The sequence below is a fragment of the Scyliorhinus canicula genome, chromosome 19 (genome assembly GCF_902713615.1).
Source record: "Scyliorhinus canicula chromosome 19, sScyCan1.1, whole genome shotgun sequence".
In the NCBI taxonomy this organism is placed as follows: Eukaryota; Metazoa; Chordata; class Chondrichthyes; order Carcharhiniformes; family Scyliorhinidae; genus Scyliorhinus; species Scyliorhinus canicula.
This window is the reverse complement of record NC_052164.1, coordinates 9141249-9164636: the sequence shown is the minus strand read 5'-3', so window position 1 is coordinate 9164636 and position 23388 is coordinate 9141249. Positions and strand designations below refer to the sequence as shown.

The following is a 23388-nucleotide window of genomic DNA, read 5'->3' as shown; positions in this document are numbered from 1 at the left end:
GGCCACGCTAAATTGCCCCTTAATTGGAAAAAATGAATAGGGTACTCTAAATTTATAAAATAATCCTCTTGTCCCCTTGCACAAGGACAACAGTTCTGTTTGCTAATTCAAAAGTGTGCAGTGTCATCATGTACCTGCAACAGTGTAAACCAACTCAATTAAAACATTGTGCAAACAGAATGAGCAAATCACCCGTTTCCTCACTGTCTGTTTGGCTGGTTAGAGACCCATTTGCCACTGGAGCCCCTCGTCATACGAACATAGGAAATAGGAGCAGGAGTTAGCTATTCGGCCCCTCAATCTGCCCTGCCATTCAATAAGATCATGGCTGATCTGTTTGTGTTGAGTTCCAAATTCCCCGTCCGCCTTTGATTCCCTTGCCCAACAGGAATCTATCCGCCTCTGCTTTAAAAAATATTCAGAGGGGCGGCACGGTGGCGCAGTGGTTAGCCCTGCTGCCTCACGGCGCCTAGGTCCCAGGTTTGATCCCGGCTCTGGGTCACTGTCTGTATGGAGTTTGCACATTCTCCCCGTGTTTGCGTGGGTTTCGCCCCCACAACCCAAAGGTGATGTGGAGATGCTGCCGTTGGACTGGGGTGAGCACAGAAAGAAGTCTTACAACACCAGGTTAAAGTCCAACAGTCCAGCAGTGCTCCGAAAGCTAGTGTTTGAAACAAACATGTTGGACTTTAACCTGGTGTTGTAAGACTTCTTACTGTGCTCAACCCAAAGATGTGCAGGGTAGGTGGATTGGCCACGCTAAATTGCCCCTTAATTGGAAAAAATTAATTGGGTACTCTAAATTTATTTTAAAAAATATTCAGAGATCCCGCTTTCGCCGCTTTTCTGCGGCTAAGATTTCAAAAGTCATCTGAACATCGTGATGATCTACTTTAACCTTTTCTGCTCCGTGGGAAACAATCCTAACTTCTATATTCTCTCCACATAACTGATGTCACTAATCCTTGGTGTTGTTCTGATAGCTCTCCTCTGCACCTTTACCAAAGTTTTGACATTCTTCCACGATCCTTTGTTCTTTTTGCAAAAGTACAATTTATTACTCATAAAGTATCAAAAAGGACATTACAAAACATTTCAAGATGGTTGTTACAGAAAGTGCAATATTAGGGGCGGCACATTGGTTAGCACTGCTGCCTCACAGCGTCAGGGACCCGGGATTAATTCCGGCCTTGGGTCACTGTCTGTGCGGAGTTTTGACTTTCTCCCCTTATCGGCGTAGGTTTCCTCCGGGTGCTCCGGTTTCCTCCCACAGCCCAAAGATTAAAAAAAAAATTTTTTTTTTAAATTTAGATTACCCAATTATTTTTTCCAATTGAGTGGCAATTTAGCGTGGCCAATCCACCTACTCTGCACATTTTTGGGTTGTGGGGGCGAAACTCACGCAGACACGGGGAGAATGTGCAAACTCCACACGGACAGTGACCCAGAGCCGGGATCGAACCTGGGACCTCAGCGCCGTGAGGCGGTTGTGCTAACCACTAGGCCACCGTGCTGCCCACCCACAGCCCAAAGATGTGCAGGTTAGGTGCATTGGCAATGCTAAATTTTCCTTCAGTTTCCAAAGATGTGCAGGTTAGGTGGGGTTATAGGGATAGGGTGGGGTAAGTGGGCTTGGGTGGGGTGCTCTTTCAGGGGGTCTGTGCAGACTCAATGGGCCGAATGGCCTCTTTCTGCACTGTAGGGATTCTTATCTTTTTATTTCATTTAAAATATAAAATTATTTCAGAGTACCCAATTCATTTTTTCCAATTAAGGGGCAAATTTGTGTGGCCAATCCGCCTACCCTGCACATCTTTTGGGTTGTGGGGGCGAAACCCACGCAAACACGGGGAGAATGTGCAAACTCCACACGGACAGTGACCTGGAGCAGGGATTGAACCTGGGACCTCAGTGCCGTGAGGCAGCAGGGCTAACCACTGCGCCACCGTGCTGCCCGCACTGTAGGGATTCTATATGTCATTCAGATTTTCTACATAGATCAGGTTGCAATCTGAGGTGCTTCAATAAAATTGTGATACATGTATTATTCACTGCATACAGTCAATGTGAGTCACACAGACTGAGGGGTTCTAAACAGTTTTGAGCCCCTCGGTGTACTGTGGCTGATAGGACTTAGACAGCGACCTTCCCCCATTGCGCATCAGCGGCGGCTGCCCCAAGCTTTAGCGCGCTCCTCAACACATCAACATGGACCTTGGAATGTGCCAACCTGCAACAGTCCATTGGGGACAACTCTGCACTGAGAAATCAACAGGTTTCAGGCTGGCCGAAGAGCGTGTTTCTGCGGATCCTCTCGCCACAGTTGATGTTGGTCTCAGTGTGCATCCATGGGACCTACCCTGGGAGCACAGGTTTCTGCATCACAGAATTTGGTTCATAAATCACCCCTGGACCTTCTGGCTCATTTATTTCATTTGGACTATTATTTTTCAAGTGCCTTCCAGCAAAATGCACCACCTCACACTTGTGTACATTGAAATTCATTTGCCATTTCCACACCCTTTTGTCAGTGTATTCACATCTTGTAGTTTGTCTCAGCATTGACTATAAAACCATTTGTCAGCAAATTTTTAAAAATTGTACTTCTGAATCCGAAGGCTAAGTCCTTAAATTGTGCATTATAATGGACCTAGCACTGATAGTGGTGAACTATTGTCTCATATGAAGTGTTCTTCATACTCGACATTGACTGTTGAGGTATTGGATTTTATGATCGGAAGCAAATGAATTGCGCTGGTCTTCATTACTCTCAAACTTGACCATACAGCGGTCTTTCTATGGGCTGTTACACTGGAACTGTGGTTAGAAATTGAAAATAGGATTGTGCCTTCCACAAGGGATTTGGAACCTGTGCGAACAGAGTAAACAATTAACTAATCAGATTGCAGAATCCCGACGTTGACAGCCCCTTCATCTGGTGGGATCTTCAATGACGTTTAGTGCAGGGTGCTGCATTTTACAGCTCCACCCCCACCCTGACGGGGCAATAAAACACTGCCCCCAGAGGTTAAACTAGAGAGTCTCGATTAGATTATTTAATTCAATGTCAAATCATGTACTGAAAGTAAAATGAAGAGAGGAAAATAAAGGTGGAATCATAATCATCGTTATTGTCACAAGTAGGCTTACATGAACACTGCAATGAAGTTCCTGGGATTAAGAGAGAGAAAAAAGGTTGAGAAGCAAGGTTGAAACAAACATCATTTTGTTTCTAACATCTCCACACTTCCAAAAGTTAATTTTTAGTGTTGCAAAGGTCTCTTGCCCATAATGAAGAGTTAGCATGCCATTCAAAATTCCATTATACTTGAATGGACAAGTGCTTTTTTTCCCGGCATATAATCGCCATATCCTGCGGTGGCATGGTGGTTAGCACTGCTGCCTCATGGCAGTGAGGACCCAGGTTCGATCCCGGGCCCGGGTCACTGTCCGTGTGGATTTTGCACAGTTCCCCCCCCCCCCCCCCCCCCGGTGTCTGTGTGGGTCTCACCTCCACAACCCAAAGATGTGCAGGGTCGGTGGATTGGCCACGCCAGATTGCCCCTTAATTTAAAAAAAACTACAAATTTTAAAAAATAATCGCTAAATCATTCAGGTGCTGTAGCTCTGAGTCAACCTTGACAAGCAGGCCTTGCCCTAAAGTACTGAACCTGAACATCAGGATCCACGTAAAGGCGAGTCTTGGCCCCGTTTATCTTGTGCAGACCCCCTTGAAACACTTTGGGGCATTTGCCCAGTACGGCGTACAGATTCCTGGTGCCCATCCGATAAACCTGCGACACCATGCTGCCTGTAGAGAACCTATTCCTGGATATCTGAACAAGCATGTCGAAGAAAGGAAGGTTGTTTTCAGGGGCAGCACTGGTTAGCACTGCTGCCTTTCGGCACCGAGATCCCAAGTTTGCTCCCAGCTCTGGGTCACTGTCCCTGTGGAGTTTGCACATTCGCCCCATGTTTGCCACAACCCGAAGGTGTGCAGGGTGGGTGGATTGACCACGCTAAATTGCCCTTTAATTGGAAAAAGTGAATTGGGTACTCTAAATTTATTTAAAAAGAAGATTGCTCCATTTCAAATTATTGCAGGTAAGGAAATTATTTTTTTTTAAATTTAGAGTACCCAATTATTTTTTTCCAATTAAGGGGCAATTAGCGTGGCCAATCCGCCTACCCTGTACATCTTTGGGTTGTGGGGGTGAAACCCACGCAAACATGGGGAGAATGTGCAAACTCCACACGGACAGCGACCCAGAGCCGAGATCGAACCTGGGACCTTGGCACCATGAGGCAGCAGTGCTAACCACTGCACCACCGTGCTGCCCCTCGCGTAAGGAAATTCTTGCATGTAGCTGCATATTCAAAGTTGGTAAGTGTACCATTTATATTTAAGAAATAAACAAGTGGTGGGCAGCATGGTGGTGCAGTGGTTAGAAAGAATCGAACCTGGTTTCCTAGTGCTGTAAGGAGCAGGGCCACTGTGTTGTTATAATTGAACTCAACGGGGGCAGCACGATGACGCAGTGGTTAGCATTGCTGCCTATAGCGCTTAGGACCCAGCTTCTAATCCCGGCCCTGGGTCACTGTCCTTGTGGAGTTTGCACATTCTCCTCGTGTCTGCGCGGGTTTCACTTCCACAACCCAAAGATGCTGGTTTAGCACAGTGGGCTAAATAGCTGGCTTGTTGCGTCGGGTCCGGGGCGGAGGAGGCTACCGCGCATGTGCACATTCATGCGGTCGCAGCACACATGCTCAGACCCGCGGCGCTCATTTGACGCCAGTATCAGCAGCTGGAGCAGTGTGGGTCGCTCCAGTGGAGTGCTGACCTCCTGTAGGGCAGAGGATCGCTACACTTAGCGGTCCGATGACGCCGTCGTTAAACTCTCCACTTTTTACTATAGTGTCAACCCTCTGCCTTCAGATGGAACAATCCCGCCCAATACTTTTTGCTGTACTCGGTACACGTGATAATAAATCAAATTAAATTTAATGATATAGTGGATAAAAGCAAATTATTGCAATGCTGGAATCTGAAACCAAAGAGAAAATGCTGGATAATCTCAGCAGGTCTGGCAGCATCTGTAGGGTGAGAAAAGAGCTAACGTTTCGAGCCCAGAGGGTCATCCGGACTCCAAAATTTATCTCTTTTCTCTCCCTACAGATGCTGCCAGACCTGCTGAGATTATCCAGCATTTTCTCTTTGGTCAATGATATAGTGATATGGTGCCAATGTCAATGGCTGTCTTAAACGGTAGGTTAGAGTGAATAAGCTATCAATGTCAAATGAGCCCATGGACACAGTATTGCTGTCAATAAGTAAGTTCCCGTATGGTCTTCACGAAGATTTTATATCTACTAAATAAAAATGTTCAAAGGAAATAACAAAAAAAATCTTTTTTAAAATCTCCCGAGGATCATTCTCCAGGGTTTCCTAGAGATTGATCTTCAATGTCTGGCGATTCCGGCCGGATGTTGGCGAGGTGACTTGTTCTGGCAGAGGGCTGGCACGGATGCGCGAATGGCCTGCTGCTGGGCTGTAACCATTCTGTGAATTTGCAGCTGCTTCCGGGTTCCACATGGCGGACGTCACCTGACGCCGGCGCAACGTGGCGTGCGCGATCGCGTCACGACGTGCTGCGTGCGTCCCCGATATATCCCATGATTCAACGCTCTCACTCTCTTTCCCCGAGCCACAATGTCTAAGAGAGGTAAGCGGCCCGAGGAGTGGGGAGGCCAAAGACAATCTGCCGCCATCCGAGCCTGGCGCTGCCCCTATCCACATTTCAGCCTTCCGATCATTAATATAACTGTCTTAGCTATCATTCGGTATCGATATTGGGGATGGTTAACATGGCTTTTTTTACATGATAAACACTAAAGTTGTGTCCGGGGCGGCCGCCATGTTGATGATCCGCTTCGTGGGGGGGGAGAGGGGTTTGGGAACGTTTTGTACCCAGCCCGGAAACCGGGCGCCATGTTTGTTCAAACCCCGCGCCCCGGTGACATTTAAACGGGTTGTTTGTTGGGTGAGAAGCCGAGGGCGAGTGGGCCGCAGCCAGGCCCCAGCCTGACACTAATCTGGGGCTCCTGCATGGGGGGGAGGGACGGTGGGCCGCAGGCTGGCCGGGTCTCCAGCAGCTAGGCCCCAGCCTGACACTAACTAGTCCTGGGGCTCCTGCACGGGGGGACGTTGGGCTGCAGGCTGTGCCCGGTGCTCCAGCAGCAGCCAGGCCCCAGCCTGACACTAACCTGGTCCTGGGCTCCTGCACGGAGGGGGGGGGGGGGGGGGGGGCTGCAGGCTGTGCCCCGTGCTCCAGCAGCAGCCAGGCCCCAGCCTGACACTAACCTGGTCCTGGGCTCCTGCACGGGAGGGGGGGGGGGGGGGGGGGGCTGCAGGCTGTGCCCGGTGCTCCAGCAGCAGCCAGGCCCCAGCCTGACACTAACCTGGTCCTGGGCTCCTGCACGGGGGGGGGGGGGGGGGGGGATTGGGCTGCAGGCTGTGCCCGATGCTCAGCAACCAAGCTCCAGCCTGACACTAACCTGGTCCTGGGCTCCTGCACGGGGGGGAGGGACGGTGGGCTGCAGGGTGGCCGGGTCTCCAGCAGCAGCCAGGCTCCAGCCTGACACTAATCTGGGGCTCCTGCACGGGGAGGGTGGGTGGGCTGCAGGCTGTGCCCGATGCTCCAGCAGCAGCCAAAATCCAGCCTGACACTAACCTGGGGGGGGGGGGGGGGGGGGGGGTGCAGACTGGCAGCTCGTCAGCAAACACAGCCAGCAGCTTAATGGCAGATGGGATCAGCTTGAAACTTTGACTATTAAAGGGGTTCTGCTTAGATTACCACATAAAATATTGTTCAATGACTGGAACAGGACAAGATCCAACTCCATACTGCACTTTTTGCAGTTTGAATAATTGATTCATACACTTTACAGTGCAGAAAGAGGCAATTTGGCCCATCGAGTCTGCACTGGCCCTTCCAAAGAGGGCCCTAGTGAAGCCCACATATCTACCCTATTCCAGTGACCCCCACTTAACATGTTTTGGACATTACGGGCAATTTAGCACGGCCAATCCGCCTAACCCACACATCTGCAGTGCATTCGCTTCTCGCCCCTCTACAAATTGGTTAAACTGCTAGGATTGGTGAAACTGCCCATTCTGCACTTCTGAAAGACTTCAAATTATTTGGTGGTGTATTTATTGCAATGTATTTATTGCAATGTATATCTGCGCTGCAGGTCTTGTAAGCAGCCTGTGGGAGATGCACAGCGGTTGGGAGTCCCAGCTGAACAATCCACCTGTCATTTGATCAGTTCTCTGCTGCTTAAATGCCTCATCTCCATTGGTTACAGGACGTGGTGGTTCGTCCGGAGCGAAATTTCGCATCTCCCTCGGTCTCCCTGTGGGGGCTGTGATCAACTGCGCCGATAACACGGGTAAGAGCTATTTTGTGTTGTGTCCCTTACATAGGATACGAGATGAAGTTGGGAGAGGTTTCGTAGTTTTATATTTGGTCTCCATATCAAAGGAAGGATCTTGGAGGGATTGCCAGCAAAGTTTGCTGCTCTTAACTTCTGGAGTATGGGGATTGTCCAATCAGGAGAGATTGAGTAGTCTAGGTGTAAAGTGTAGACTGGGTTAAAATTTAGAGGAAAGAGCGGTGACCTCGTTGAAACACACAATTCTTATAATAATCTTTATTGTCACAAGTAGGCTTACATTAACACTTCAATGAAATTACTTTGGAAATCCCCTAGTTGCCACACTCCGCCTGTTCAGGTACACAGGGATAATTCAGAATGTCCAAATTACCGAACAGCGTGTCTTTCGGAACCTGTGGGAGGAAACCGGAGGACCTGGAGGAAACCCACGCAGACACTGGGAGAACGTGCAGACTCCGCACAGATTGTGACCCAACCTGGCAATCGAACCTGGGATCCTGGCACTGCGAAGCAACAGTGCTGACCATTGTGCCAACGTGCACATGCCTGGCAGAGTAGTGTTGAGTGGCTATTTTTGCCTGACTGGGGAGCTTAAAACCAGGGGTCACAGTCTTAGAATAAGGGGTTGGCCATTTAAGGTTGAGATGAGGAGGACGACCTTCATTCAAAGCGATATTGGTCTTTATCCCTGAGGACTGGGTGCCCAGTTGTTCCATGTGTTCCGATATGGATAGATTTCTGAACATTTGGGGATGGGTGAAGGAGATGATAAACCGTGGGTGCCAAGGTGGCACGTTGTTGCATCACAGTGCTGGGGACCTGATTTCATTGCAGACTTTGGGTGATTGTGCAAACACATTCTCGCCATGTTTGCGTTGCTTTCCTCTGGGGGCTCCGGTTTCCCCCCTCAATCCAAAGTTGTTTGGGGGAGTATACGTGGATAGACGGGGGAGTGCACCCATGTAGGGTACTCTTTCACAAGGTTTGGATTGGATTTATTTATTGTCACGTGTACCGAGGTACAGTGAAAAGTATTTTTCTGCAAGCAGCTCAACAGATCATTCAGTACATGGGAAGAAAAGGGAATTAAACAGAATTCAAGAAAATACATAATAGGGCAACACAATATATACAATGTAACTACATAAGCATTGGCATCGGATGACGCATGCATGGGTGTAGTGTTAATGAGGTCAGTCCATAAGAGGGTCATTTAGGAGTCTGGTGACAGTGGGGAAGAAGCTGTTTTTGAGTCTGTTCATGCGTGTTCTCAGACTTCTGAATCTTCTGCCCGATGGAAGAAGTTGGAAAAGTGAGTAAGCCGGGTGGGAGGGAGGTTGGCGCAGATCCGATGGGCTTAATGGCCTCCTGCACTGTAGGGTTTCTGGCAAATTACTTACTCTTAATTTTTACACTTTGTTTTGCTGCTTGTGGGAGTGGTGGTCAGTTTCAGTAAAATGAGTTTATTTCCTTTCAAATTAATTATCCTCTATGTGACATGGGCAATCAGCACTTGGCCTATTGGGGTATTGAGTTTCTTTTATTCCTATTTCCAATATGAACTTTGAACAAAGTTATTTTGACTGCATTAGTATCTGGGTGTATTCAAGCCTAAAGCCAGGGGCAGCATGGTGGCATGGTTAGCAGAGCTGCCTCATGGTGCCGAGGATCCGGGATCGATCCTTGCCCCGGGTGACTGTCCGTGTGGAATTTGCACATTCTCCCTGTGTCTGCGTGGGTCTCACCCCCACAACCCAAAGATGTGCAGGGTCAGTGAATTGGCCATTTTAAATTGCCCCTTAATTGGGGGGGGGGGGGGGAAGAGAATTGGGTCCTCTAAAACCAAGCTCACAGCTGTGCATGTTTATGTACCTACACAGAGACCATCTGGATCGGTGATACAGTGCCCAGATTCAAATAATATGGGAGCAGCATTTAATTTATGATGAGCGTGGGCAGATGTTTACCGATCATGTGCTTTCAGGTGCCAAGAACCTGTACATCATCTCTGTCAAAGGGATCAAGGGACGATTGAACAGGCTACCAGCTGCTGGTGTTGGTGACATGGTGATGGCAACTGTAAAGAAAGGCAAACCAGAGCTCAGGAAAAAGGGTGAGTGAACTCTTTGAAACTGGTGAGTTGTAATGGCGAGGATGTAAGTATGGCTTTCAATTGGTAAATTATCCAATCCATTCAGTAAGTAGGAATTCCTGAATACAGCATTTGCTGAGCAAATCGCTGTCGTATTTATCCAGTTATCGTTTAACTTTCTAATGGTTTTCCAAATGTGAATTTTATTGAAATGTGTTCATTTGGATCTCCTTTCTCCATCTTTTCCATGTTCTCGGCCCACTAAACCAAGCTGGATAAAGAGTAACAGGGAGGCAAGTTATTCCATAGTTGGTTTCTGAATGCGGAAGGGAGTTGCGGTTGGCACCAAAGAGGCAAAATGGGCTGTGTTGGATTTTGAAAGTAGGTGGCAACTACAGACAGTGTGGGGTTGCTTTTAAGTAGCCAATGATTAGAGTAGAGTATACAAGTATTTGGTTTTGTAGATGAATTGTAGGTTATGCTGGCAATCTTGTCATTCAAATAGCCCAAATCTCAGCCTGGTTTCCTGTAGGTTGTTTCTAATTTGTACTGATGTGGGCATCACCTGTTTGTAGAATGAGAACTGGGATCTGACTGACTAAACCAGTAGCCTTCCTGTAGTTTTCTCTCTAAAGATGAATAGAAGTCTGCTCCGGACTCACTCTGGAAATCAGCGCATCTACTTCAGGTCTTTACTTCCTGTTCTCAATAGTTGAAATGAAATGAATGACAGTTCCTTATTGGCAGTGAAATTAATGTATAATGGAATTATTTGCAATGTCACATGGTGGCCTAGTTTACTTGGGTGTGCACTGCAAACATGGCTGTAATCGTTCATCGCTCCTGTGGTGTCCCATGATGATCATGGATTGCATTTAAATCTAAGCATCATTGTTTCAAGGAGTGTTTTAAGTTTTTGGGTGGTTTTCCGTGGAAACAGTTTTGCAGCCTAACCAGTGACTATTGTTGTCTCCTCAGATTCTGGGCTCTGTCATAGTGTGTCTAAGATAATTCTGCTGTCCCGACTAAGATCTTCTAGAGGAGATCTTTTGGAAATGTCTTGACGTTTTTCTATTTACCTGTACCTTTTTGTCTGGGTGATGCAGACACCTGTGTGCATTTCAGTTAGACTAGAGAATCATTACAGTTGAGTCGGTAACAGTTTGGAAAATCAACGTTTGACTGGCAGGTGATTAAGGAGCTGTTCTATTAAAGTGGAGACTTAGTGAGGAACTTGGCATTTCTGGTGGGGGTGGCAGAATCACTGAACTTAAAACTCTGGGTGAAGGGGGATGCAGAAATATTGCTACACAGCAACCCCAGTCATCATTGCTGAAACTGTTAGTACCTAAAGAAAAATTATAAACGCTGTGCAGAGAAACTAAGATAATTTGCTGGTAAACCAACAAATACTTTGTGTCCTTGATCTGAGAGTTGGGAAAATCTGAAGTCTGCTAAGTTTTCTTCTTGTATGTGTGCAGAATTTATTGACTGTTCTGGCACCTCAAAATCTAAAATGGTGCTTGTAGGTAACATTTTCTATTCCGGATATCATATATACGGATGTCATGGCCCCTGTAATTTGCTGCCTTTCAAGACTACCTGGATTTTCCTAATTGCAGTTAACCCTCCTAAAAGCACTTGCTTTGTCTGTACTCCGTGGCTTGGTGAGTTGTCAAGGATGGGGATAGCAACTCATTACTTTGGGTGAGATTGCAGCTGCTTTGTGTTGTAGAATCTCAATCGGTGGTGGGACAGTTCATTTAGGATATCTGATTTTTCAAGGGGAGGAGTCCCTGGAATTAACTGATTTTACAAGATCTTTAGTGTGATGTTCGCTGTGTCCTTGATGTTTAACCATGGAGGTCACCATATTAAATGTTTCACTGCTTGGTAATTTGTACAGTGGATTGATTGACAACCAAACAAAATATTGTAATTAGCTCACACGTGATTTGAATGTGGGACCTTTCAAAAGTATTGATGTTTATTTTAGTTTGCTCATGTTACAGTGCATCCAGCGGTAGTGATACGGCAGCGGAAAGCATACCGGAGAAAAGACGGAGTCTTCCTCTACTTCGAAGACAATGCAGGGGTGATAGTAAATAACAAAGGAGAAATGAAAGGTACGGATCTTACTGCAATTTGGCCTCTGAATTAAAACATTATCAATGGTCAATTAACCTAAATATGGACCAGCATTTAAAGCCAGGTATCGGTTTTGCATCATTTTTGACGTGTCCTGTGACAGGGAAATACAGAAGTAACCCGTATCCTTTGAGAGCAGCAAGTGGATCAGTTATTTAGTTGTACCCTGTGTAATCATTCTGGTTTTTACTATTGATCAAAGTTCCTGAGTTGCATATTGAATGATTGTCCCCTTCAAAAAAGCACTTGCTTTGCCTGTTCTGTGGCTCAGTAAGTTGTCGTAGGAGGGCAGAATAACACATGGCTTGTGGGTGAGATGGCAGCTCAAACGTGCTGTGTAATCTCAATCAGCGACGTGACACTCTACTGCAAACTCCTGAAACTTGGGTCGGTCATTTTCTTTAATTACCTCAGCAATGAACTGGTTTTGAGGAGCAAAACACTGCCGTGAAGTTTCTGGGGACATAACACTGCAGAGAAGTTTCTGTGCAAATCCCCATGTCAACTGTTCGGGTACACTGAGGAAGAACTCGATGTCCAATTCACCTAACATTATGCCCTGTTAACTTTAATCAGCACCTGTGACTGATATAATCACTGAAAAAGTGTCATTTGAATAATTTCTGACTTGCTAATATATCCTCTGATTTTGTTTCTAGGTTCTGCGATCACAGGCCCTGTTGCCAAGGAATGTGCAGATCTGTGGCCCAGGATTGCTTCCAATGCTGGGAGCATTGCATAACAATTGTAAAGGTTTCCTGCAAAGATGTGCAATTCAATAAATATTTTTACTCCGAGACACGAGCAGTCACTGATTTATTTTGCCTAATTTATCTGCAGCGTGTTCTGTAATTAAACATGCAGTTGCCATCCCTGTGTTTGTGTAAATAAACAATACATGTTTTTCACTCAAGTCTTGTATTTAATATCAGCAGTGTCTCTAATATAGATTAAATAATTAGGTGTGTTCACTGACTTTACTCTCCCTGATTAAGCATACTAGCTAAGCAGGCTCTGTTAAATATTAAACTGGAGGGACACCAGCTGGAAGATCCCCACCAAGCCACTTACAATCCTGACTTACGAAATATTCATTGTTCCTTCACTGCTACTGGTTCGAGGAAAGCTGTGCTTTAGCGAGGGTACAGAAAGACTAATGGGAATAGTTTCAAAGTGTAACTTTAATTAGGTGAAAAGATTGACGATGCTGAGTTGGAGAAGAAATTTGATGAAATGTTCATACTCCTGAGGGGAGTACCCAAAGAAGCTGTTCCCTGGTAGCAGGAGGATTGAGAACCAGAGGCAATGATTTAAGGTGATTGGTAAATTAAACATAGACATGAGTAAAAACTTGAGGAATGTATGGTTATTATCTGGAATGTACCTCCTGGGAGTGGAGTGGATTTGATTTATTGTCACATGTACAGTGAAAAGTGCAGTCCAAACGAGATTGTTCCATAAATCAAAAAACAATATGTGATAAATACACCATGTAAATCCACAGGCATCAGTTCAGCATACTGAGCGTAGTACTACTCCGTATAGAAGATATGTGAAGAGATCAGTCCATAAGAGGGCCATTCAGGAGTCTGGTAACTGGGGAAGAAGCTGTTTTTGAGCATGTTAGTGTGTGTTCTCGGACTTTGTATCTCCTGCTCGATGGAAGAGAGACTAACCTGGGTGGGAGGGGTTTTTGATTAAGCTGCTCACTTTCCCAAAGTTTGCAAATTATGTTGCAGTTTTTAAAAACCTTGGTTAGGCCATGTTTGGAATACTGTGTCCAATTCTGGTCACCACGCTACCAGAAGGACATGGATGCTTTGGAGAGAATACAGAAATGGAGGGTATCGGTTATAAGGAGAGATTGAATAAACTAGGATTGATTTCCCTAGAAAGACAAGCTGAGGGGTGACCTGATAGGAGTTTCGAAAATTATGAGGGGTATAGATAGGGTGAACAGCTCAGGATTTTTCCCAGGTCCAAAATGATAATTACAAGGGGCACAAGTTCAAGGGGAGATGTGTGGGGAAAGTTTGTTTTTTTACATAGGGTGGTTGCGGAAGTGGTCGAGGCAGTTGCGTTAGCGACCATTAAGACTTATCTGGATAGACATGTGGTTAGCACTGCTTCACAGTGCCCGGGTCCCAGGTTTGATTTCCCAGCTTGGGTCACTGTGGAGTGTGCACGTTCTCCCTGTGTCTGCATGGGTTTCTTCCAGTTTTCTCCCAAGTCCTAAAAGACATTCAGTTAGGTAATTTGGACATTGAATTCTCCCTCTGTGTACCGGAATGTGGCGGCTAGGGGCTTTTCACAACCTCTGTTATGTGAGAGTACCTTTAAGAAATGGGTGTTTATAAATGGGAATATATATAAATATCTGCAGTGAGAGTACCTTTAAGAAATAAGTGTTTACATTCTCCTGAGAAAGGAGCAGTGCTCCGAAAGCTAGTGTTTGAAACCCGGTGTTGTAAGACTTCTTACTGCAGTGATATCAGAGAGTGGGTAGAGCTGGGCTGTCTTGTCAGCTTTTTACTATCGCTTTAGGCTTTTTGCTGCAGGGTGGGTTTGGTTTCGTTTTAGTTTTGGAGAAGCTGCAGTCACAGCAGGATCTGTGTGAATCTCTGCAAGCTTATGAGTGTCCATTTGATGATTTCAACGTAACTTCTCAATAGTGAAGTTAAGCCTGATGTCTTTCGAGTCTTATGGATGTTAAAATAAAAGCTTGTTGCTCGTTATGCTTTCCCTTTAATTTGCTCTGTTTTAATTACCTTTGCTTAAGAGTCACCAGGTATCTTTCTGATACCACCACAAGGTTCAAAACCGAATACTGATTAATGACTCGATACACCAGTTAGTAAGTTTGAAATCAATACACATTTATTTACACACAGTCAATTATTACTCGTACAAACTCTACTCGCTAAACTACAACAACTACTAAAAGCCTATACTTAGCTTCGGGGGGCCCACTCAGTCAGAGGAGCAATGGCCGTTGTCCGGTTCTGATACTGCTGGCTTCGAACTGGTATAGAATAGTAGCGAGGAGTGCCTATCTCGTATCGTACGTTGACCGTACTTGCTTGGCGAGCCTCTCGTCGCTGAGAGCCAAAGTGAAGATGACGGAGAAGAATAAGAGGGCGAACTGACCTTGGTGACTCTGCTTTATATTCCACAGGGTTTCCCGCCCTTCTGGGCGGAACCTGGACTTGGTCCCAATTAATTGGACCATGTCCCAATCGTTTGTATCGATTCTCTCCAATAACGGGGTCATTCCCCGATCGTTGGGCGGGCCCTAGGTAACAGTTGGTCTGCCTTTGTTTTAGTCTCCACTGGCGCCGGGGAGTCTGCCCTGGTACCGATTGTTTAAATGTTTCTCTTTTGTCCCTGGAGGTAGCTCATTACTATGCTAATGGCTTGTAGTTTCAGTTCTGTGCTCTGCAAGTTCCAATCCACAGGAAACCTTGTACCTGCTTGTTTTTCTAGTGCTGTCCGTTTTTCCCTGCACTCTTTGCGAGTATCCATTTTGGAATCGGGACGTGGCCACCCCCAGGTGGCTACACTCCCTCCTTGTGATCCTCAACGTGAAGCGTGAAGATGTGGTGGTTTAGAATTTTTGCCGTTGTCTTTGCCGTATTAGTGCGCGATGGAAATGCTACCACCCATTTTGTGAAGGTGTTGATGACCAACAACACATACTTATATCCGTTTCTGCAAGGGGGTAGGGGTCCAATGAAATCTATCTGGAGATTGGTCCATGGACCATTAATGGGGCGAGTGTGGATAAGTTGAGCCTTCTTTGTGTATCTGTCCGGATTGTTCTGGGCACAGATCAAGCAATTCTCAACGTAGTGTGTTACATCGGCTTTTAAATCTGGCCACCAACAGAGCGGTCCGAGGTGGGCTAAAGTGGGTTCAATTCCCTGATGTCCATGATTGTCATGGAACAAGCAAATGAGTTGGTTCCTATCCTGGTCTGGAACTACATAAAGGCTGTCTTTTAGAATCACACCGTCATGTGTGATGGCAGGGCAGCAGGGTAGCATGGTGGTTAGCATAAATGCTTCACAGCTCCAGGGTCCCAGGTTCGATTCCCGGCTGGGTCACTGTCTGTGTGGAGTCTGCACGTCCTCCCCCTGTGTGCGTGGGTTTCCTCCGGGTGCTCCGGTTTCCTCCCACAGTCCAAAGATGTGCGGGTTAGGTGGATTGGCCATGCTAAATTGCCCGTAGTGTCCTAATAAAAGTAAGGTTAAGGGGGGGGTTGTTGGGTTACAGGTATAGGGTGGATACGTGGGTTTGAGTAGGGTGATCATGGCTCGGCACAACATTGAGGGCTGAAGGGCCTGTTCTGTGCTGTACTGTTCTATGTTCTATGTTCTATGTTCTATGTGTGGTAATGGAATTCTTAAATTTGTCATAAGGGGCTGGGAAGGTTCCCGTTAAAACTTCTCTGAGCTTCTCATCCTGTTTCTGTGACTGGGCTAAATCCTGTATGTTGGTCTGTGAGATCTGAACTGCGTGTACTGGGGTGCTTTCTGGGGGTTCCAAAAATAACCATGTCTGGAACCTGCCTTTGCTAGGGCATCTGCTTTAACATTTCCAGGTGGGGAAGAATGGTGGTGACTGCGAACTTTTACAATTCCGTATTTCCTGTCCTTTGCCTGCTTTAAAATGGGGCTGATGGTAAGGGTTTTCCGTCTGCGGAAACAAATCCTCTTGTCTCCCACAGGGGTAGGAATTCAGTTAAACTATTACAGACATACAGGCTGCTGGAGTGGGGAACGAGTCGGGGTGGTCTACTATATACGCTATTGCTGCCAGTTCTGCTGCCTGCGAGCCTAAGTGTCCTGGCAACTTTAGGGAGATCTCTTCTAGGGCGCGTCCCTGCGCGTCTTCTACATAAATACCGCACCCTGTTCTGCATTTGCCGTCTAAAACTGGAGGAGCCATCCACATAGATTTTCAGCGGTGCGCACGTGTCTGTGGGTTGGGGTCTCTGGGGTGAACTACCTATCTTCCTGGGAGGTGTTTTCGAAATGAATGGGCCTGTGTTGTGTTATGTGGAGATGATCTCACATTCATGAGGGGTTCCTGGGTACTGTAAATTGTCTGCAAGGAAAGTGTGGGTCTTTGTTCTTTTAACTGTGATGTCCCGTCCCTGTAAAAGAAGGGTCCAACGGGCTGCTCAGATTTGGCTGACTGTGCCATCTTTAAGTTGGCCGTCTAACAAAAGCTGTGTTGGGGTGTGTTCTGTGAGGATGGTGATGGGGTTGAGTCCTGTGATGTATGAGAAGTACAGTACTGCCCAAAAAACTGCGAGCAGGTGCCTTTCACAGGCAGAAACTCCTTGCTCGACAGGGTCTAATACTCTTGAGGCGTATGCCACGGGTCTTAACTGGTCATTCCATTCTTGGAGGAGCACAGCCGAAAGGGTGCGGTCGGTGCTTGCTACTTCGATAGCGTACGGGGAAAGAGGGTCTGGGACCTGTAGTGCGGGGGCTGTGCTGAGTGCTCTTTTTTAAGCATCCACGGCATCTGTATGTTGCGGAAGCCATTCCCAAGGTGCCTTTTTTTTAAGAAGATCGGATAGGGGCGCTGCTTTAGTGGCGAAACTGTCAATATGGTTTCGGCAGTAGCCAACCAGTCCTAAAAATGACCGGAGGGCTGAGACATTGTGGGGAAGGGGCAATTTGACAATCGAGTCAATCCTTTTCTGCTCGATCTCACGTTTACCGTGTGTGATAACTGTTCCCAAGTATATCACTTTTTCTTTTTGGGATTTACCTTATATCCAATTTCTTTTAGGAGTCCTAGGAGTTCTGCTAGAAGCGAAATGTGCTCTGCCTTTGTGTCTGTCTGTAGTAGCAGGTCGTCTACATACTGGACCAGACATTCAGGGCGGGAAAATTTAGCTCATCCATTTGCCAGCTGTCGGTGGAAAATAGAGGGGGAGTTGTGGAAGCCTTGTGGAAGGCACGTCCACGTATACTGCTGTCCTTTAAAAGTGAAGGCAAATTTGTACTGGCACGCTTTAGCCAATGGAATGGACCAGAAGCAGTTACTAATGTCCAAAACCGTAAAGAATCGTGACCGGAGTCCCTGCTTGAACATGGTCTCAGGACTTGTAGCTATGGTGGGGGCTGCTGCTGGGGTTACTTTGTTCAGTTCCCAGTAATCAATGGTCAGTCGCCATGATCCATCCGGTTTCCTGACGGGCCAAATCGGGGCATTATTAGTGGAGGCTACTGATCTCAGTACGCCCTGGTCTAACAAGCTATCTATCACTTTTGAGATTTCTCCCTCTGCTTCCTGGGGAAATCCGTACTGTTTCTGGGGCCTGGGGTCAGGACCTGTAATCTGCACAGAGCCAGCCATTCTGCCACAGTCGTGCTTGTGCTGTGCAAATGCTGCTTTGTGATCTTGCAGGACAGCCCTAACCTGTTTGTCTGCACTAATTGTTCTCGGGTCAAACCAGTAATCTCCTACTGAGCTAATCCAATTTGCATATTCTCCTACTGTGAGCGTGGCGGGGGCTCGTGATGCTTTTGCCATTTTCCAGACACATTTGTTGACTGGATCAAATGAAAGGTTGTGGGAGCTCATAAATTCGATTCCTAAAATGTGTTCTGCTGTGCGGGGCAGATCAACTAACACTATGGGGTGCTTTGTGGTGATTTGCCGATTTGTATGGATAGGGGGCTGTCATGGGTCCCTGCTGTAAGTGGCCTGTAAAGCCGCTGAGGGTGATGGTGTCTGTTGTGGGCCACGTGTCCCTCTGAAACATTGTGGAGGAATTGAGTGTGGTGCGGGACCCTACTGTGTCCCAAAGAAATTCAACGGGCTGACCCCAAACTTTGGCTGCTACGACCAGTCGGCTGGACTTATCCCAAAGGGTGTCGCAGACCCATGTTGGGGAGCCCGAACACCGTCAGTCTGTGCCATTCATGTCTCCCTGGTCTGAACGGGCGCTAACACTATGTATCGGCTTTGCCCTATTTCTATTTAGGGTGCCTGTCTGTTGGTCTCTCTGTAGTTTCTGTGGCGCGTTGTACTCTCGTGCAAAGTGTCCTAACTGACCACAGTTGTAACACTTCTGTGATTTGGGCTGGGGTGGGCTGTTCCTACTCTCATTTAGAACCAGCGGGGTTCTGGTGAGCTTTAACTGTATGAATATCTGCATCTGCCTGCTCTTCCTCTGCTTTCTTAAAATTGGTCTTGTTCTGAACGGATTGCTCCAAAGCGCGGGACAACCTTTTCAAAACCCATTTCTCATTGTGGGCCTCATCTGAGGGGTCATAATTCGTGCAAGCTCTCTGTCCTGCCTCTGTTGCGTGAGAGACTAAGATTCAAGTCCATTTTGCCATGTTATCTGGGCGCGGGCTAATTCTCCACAAACTGCAGTGAAATTAATCCACAAGTGTCCAGCAAACGCTGTGGGGTGCTCTGTCTTCTTTTGCCTACATCTAATTAGGCCTTCTACCGGCTCTGCTCTGTTGTAGCCGATCGCATCAAGGATCGCTGTGTGCATCTCTGTTAGGGTGCCTCCTCCTACATTCTGTGGGTCGGGAAGGGCTACCACGACTGAAGGTTCGAGGCTCAAAACTGTGAGCTTTATCTGCTCTCTCTCGTCCAGGCCGTACATGGTGGCCTGCTGTTTTACCCTAGCGAAGAATTGGTGGGGGTCTGAAGTGGGGAGGAATGGTGTGATTTTCTCACACGCGTCCCGTAATTGGGTCACGGTTAAGGGAGTTGTGTACAGGAAATCTGTGTCTCCGTCTGCTGCGGCTCTGCGGTGTGTGGTTACCGGATTCATGGGGGTGTGTGTTGCCTGTTCAGTGGGGGGGATGGGGTGCTCTCCTTTTCTGGGGCTTCTCCTGCGCACATGCTCCATGTACGTATCTATGGGCTGTTTCGTTTAATTCTTGCCAATCGGGGCCGTTTTCCTGATCTAGTTGGGGTCCGAATGTGCTCTGAAAGCCATTTTGAACTGAAAGCAGGGATTGCAATTCTGCTTCCGGCACTTTGCGTGGTCTACCGAGCTCTGCCTCTGTTCCGTTGTGGAAGCATGGAGTGCTCGTAGGGCTGCTTTTAAGGCATTGCACTGTTTCTGGAATGCTTCTACCTGCTGTTCTGTTTCTTGTCTTACCAAGACCGCACGTTGTGTGTCCTGGTCGGCCTTGTCATTCTGGGTGTGGAAGCTGCTGAAGTGTGCCAGACAAGACTGGTGTGCCCTCTTGGCATCACCCACCTCTCTGTCTTTTGCTGCTAGCTTCTCTCTTAACTCGCTGTTCTCTCTCTCTATCTCGCTCACATCTACCTTACTCGTTCTATCTCTCTCCTCTATCTCTCTACGGAGCGTCCTAACGACCTCCTCTGTGCCTTGCAATTGTGCCAGGCAGGACACGATTGCCATTGGCTTGTGAGCTTTTCCCAAGCTCTTCTTGTGGATCTCTATCAGGTTCTCCCACCAAGTATGTCCTATACTCCCGGGACCTGTTTCTTCATTCGCGCAAAATTTGCTCCAAAGGGGCCATCCTTTCATAGAACATAGAACATAGAACAGTACAGCACAGAACAGGCCCTTCGGCCCTCGATGTTGTGCCGAGCAATGATCACCCTACTTAAACCCACGTAACCCGTATACCCGTAACCCAACAATCCCCCCATTAACCTTACACTACGGGCAATTTATCATGGCCAATCCACCTAACCCGCACATCTTTGGACTGTGGGAGGAAACCGGAGCACCCGGAGGAAACCCACGCACACACGGGGAGGATGTGCAGACTCCACACAGACAGTGACCCAGCCGGGAATCGAACCTGGGACCCTGGAGCTGTGAAGCATTGATGCTAACCACCATGCTACCGTGAGGCCCCTAAGGGCCTCCCTTTGAGGTACATCCTAATTTCATCTTCCCAAACGGTACACTGTCCTACTCTGCTGGTCACTGCGACCTCGAATTCCTGTGGGTTCATAAGGCGTTCCATTGCCTTCATTGCCATTTTTCCTATATCTGGGTTCGTTACTAAATTTGGAACAGGGGGTGATAAAGCGGTGATGTAAACACGGGTACGGCCTACGCTAATTTCCGGCCTACAAAACTCCTGACAGTTTTATGCAACAAAATCTCTCAGGTTTACTTTATATCCCTGTTAATACGCATGCAAATAACACACTTCCGAATTCTGGAGGATTGATCAGTACTGCTTAAACACTTGTGGTTTTCTGTTTCCAATTGGATTTCTAATTCAAATTTTGGGTTCTCTCGGAGTGGGGGGGCCACTTCTAAGTCGAGTCCCACCAGAGTCGCGAGTAAATGCTGCTCGTTATGCTTTCCCTTAATTTCCATGTTTTAATTATCTTTGCTCAAGAGTCGCTAGGTATCTTTCTGATACCACCCCAAGGTTCAAAACCGAATACTGTTCAATGACTCGCTAAACCAGTTAGTAAGTTTGAAATCAATACACATTTATTTACACACACAGTCAATTATTACTCATGCACAAACTCTACTCGCTAAACTACAACTACTACTAAAAGCCTATACTTAGCTTCGGGGGGCCCACTCAGTCAGAGGAACAATGGCCGTTGTCCGGTTCTGATATTGCTGGCTTCGAACTGGTATAGAATAGTAGCTAGGAGCGCCTATCTCGTAGCGTGCGTTGACCTTAGACTTACTTGGCTGGTGCTTGGCGGGCCTCTCGCCGCTGAGAGCCAAAGGCCAAGGTGAAGGTGACGGAGAAGAATAAGAGAGCGAACTGACCTTGGGGACTCTGCTTTATAGTCCACAGGGTTTCGCACCCTTCTGGGCGGACCCTAGACTTGGTCCCAATTAATTGGACCATGTCCCAATCGTTTGTATCGATTCTCTCCAATAACGGGGTCGTTCCCCGATCGCTGGGCAACCGTTAACCACGTGTTGCTAGGTAACCGTTGGCCTGCCTTTGTTTTAGTCTCCACTGGCGCCGGGGAGTCTGCCCTGTTACCGATTGTTTAAATGTTTCTCTTTTGTCCCCCGGAGATAGCTCATTACTATGCTAATGGCTTGTAGTTTCAGTTCTGTCTGGGCTCTGCAAGTTCCAATCCACAGGAAACCTTGTACCTGCTTGTTTTTCTAGTGCTGTCCATTTCTCCCTGCATTCTTTGCGAGTATCCATTTTGGAATCGGGGCGTGGCCACCCCAGGTGGCCTTCACTTCATTGCAGTGTTAATGTAAGCCTACTTGTGACAATAAAGATTAGACGAACAGACGGGGTATAGGATACAAGCAGTTTATCCAGATAGGACACGTGATCGGCTCAAGCCTAGGCTCAGTACTGTTCCTGTACTGTTCTTTGTTCTGCCCTCTGTCCCTCTACCCTACCCCCTCTTCCATTATGTTTCAGTCATGGTCCTTTCTCCCCATCCCTCTTCTCCCCCCCCCCCCCCCCCCATTGGTTGTTGGCCACAAACTGGTCTTGGAACAGGTTGGCAAATTGCTTCCACGTGTTGTGGAAGCCTTCCTCGAATGGAGAATTTTATTTTTTCCAATTTAAGCAAGACCGCTAAGTCGGACGGCCGGTCCGTGACCTTGGGTGGCACTGCGGTTCCGGAGCCAAGCAGGAGTCTCCAGTAGGCGATCAGGGAGGCTAGGGCAATGGCCTCTCCCAGTAAAGAGTTCTGGTTCCGATACCCCCAAAGACTGCAACTAGTGGTCATGGCTCCTTGCTCACCCCTCCCGCCTTGAACATGTACTCCAAAAAGGTTGTCCAGAACCGAACAAATCAGGGACAGTACCAGAACCTGGGGTTGGCTGGGCCTCCCTGGCACCGTTAACATTTTTCCTGCACCTCCGGGAAGAACCCGTTTGTGTGTGTTCTGGTCAAGTGCTGGGGTTTGGGATTTTGATTCAGCCACAGTGAAGCGGTGTTAGGATGATGTGTGGCTTGGGGAAGAACTTGTACAAAGTGAGGCTTAAATAGTGCAGTACTTAAATTGCCTATGGACAATATATTGTACGGAGGGTAGGATAAAAAACAAATCTAAAAATTAGTATTTTTTATAATTTCCCACTTCCACCATATGGTTATCAGTGGCTGGTTGAATTCTGGGTGTTGCTAATCTTTCTCTGTAGCCGTGTTGATCGATAAGTACTTGGTAAGATATCCCTCCTCACAGGAAGGTTCACAATGAGTGCAATGGTCTAAGTGCCGCTTAAAACTGCAAACTGACGGGCGGCTTGGTGGCACTCCTGCCTCATGGCACTGAGGACCCGGGTTCGATCCCACCCCTGGGTTACTGTTCGTGTGGTGTTTGCACATTCTCCCCATGTCTGTGTGGGTCTCACCCCCACCACCCAATAAAAGATGTGCAAGGTATGCTTCACAGCACCACAGTCCCAGGCTTGGGTCAGTGTGCGGAATCTGCACGTTCTCTGTGGGTTTCCTCCAGTTTCCTGCCACAGTCCAAAAGATGTGCAGGTTAGGTGGATTGGCCATGTTAAATTGCCCTAAGTGTCCAAAAAGGTTGTGTGGGGTTATTGGGTTACAGGGATAGGGTGGAGGTGTGGGCTTGGGTAGGTTGCTCTTTCCAAGGTCCGGTGCAAACCCGATGGGCCGAATGGCCTCCTGCATTGTAATTTCTAAAAAAAAGCCGTCATTGGACTGGGCTGAGCTCAGTAAGAAGCCTTACAACACCAGGTTAAAGTCCAA

The 23388-nt window shown here is 47.3% G+C and overlaps 1 protein-coding gene across 1 annotated transcript; it reads left to right on the top strand.

Annotated features, from left to right (window-relative positions):
* The first annotated feature begins 5599 nt into the window (after positions 1–5599).
* Positions 5600–12497, top strand: rpl23 (ribosomal protein L23). The gene is made up of 5 exons (XM_038779302.1): positions 5600–5723; positions 7369–7452; positions 9443–9571; positions 11563–11676; positions 12358–12497. Exons 1-5 carry the CDS (start codon positions 5711–5713, stop codon positions 12438–12440), a joined length of 423 nt encoding a protein of 140 aa, XP_038635230.1. The 5' UTR covers positions 5600–5710; the 3' UTR covers positions 12441–12497.
* The last annotated feature ends 10891 nt before the right edge of the window (positions 12498–23388 follow it).

Bases quoted from the DNA above. Each gene is read 5' to 3' on its own strand.
- rpl23 (XM_038779302.1), top strand. The intron at 7,453-9,442 runs GTAAGAGCTATT...ATGTGCTTTCAG, and splicing joins CAACTGCGCCGATAACACGG to GTGCCAAGAACCTGTACATC. The intron at 9,572-11,562 runs GTGAGTGAACTC...CTCATGTTACAG, and splicing joins ACCAGAGCTCAGGAAAAAGG to TGCATCCAGCGGTAGTGATA.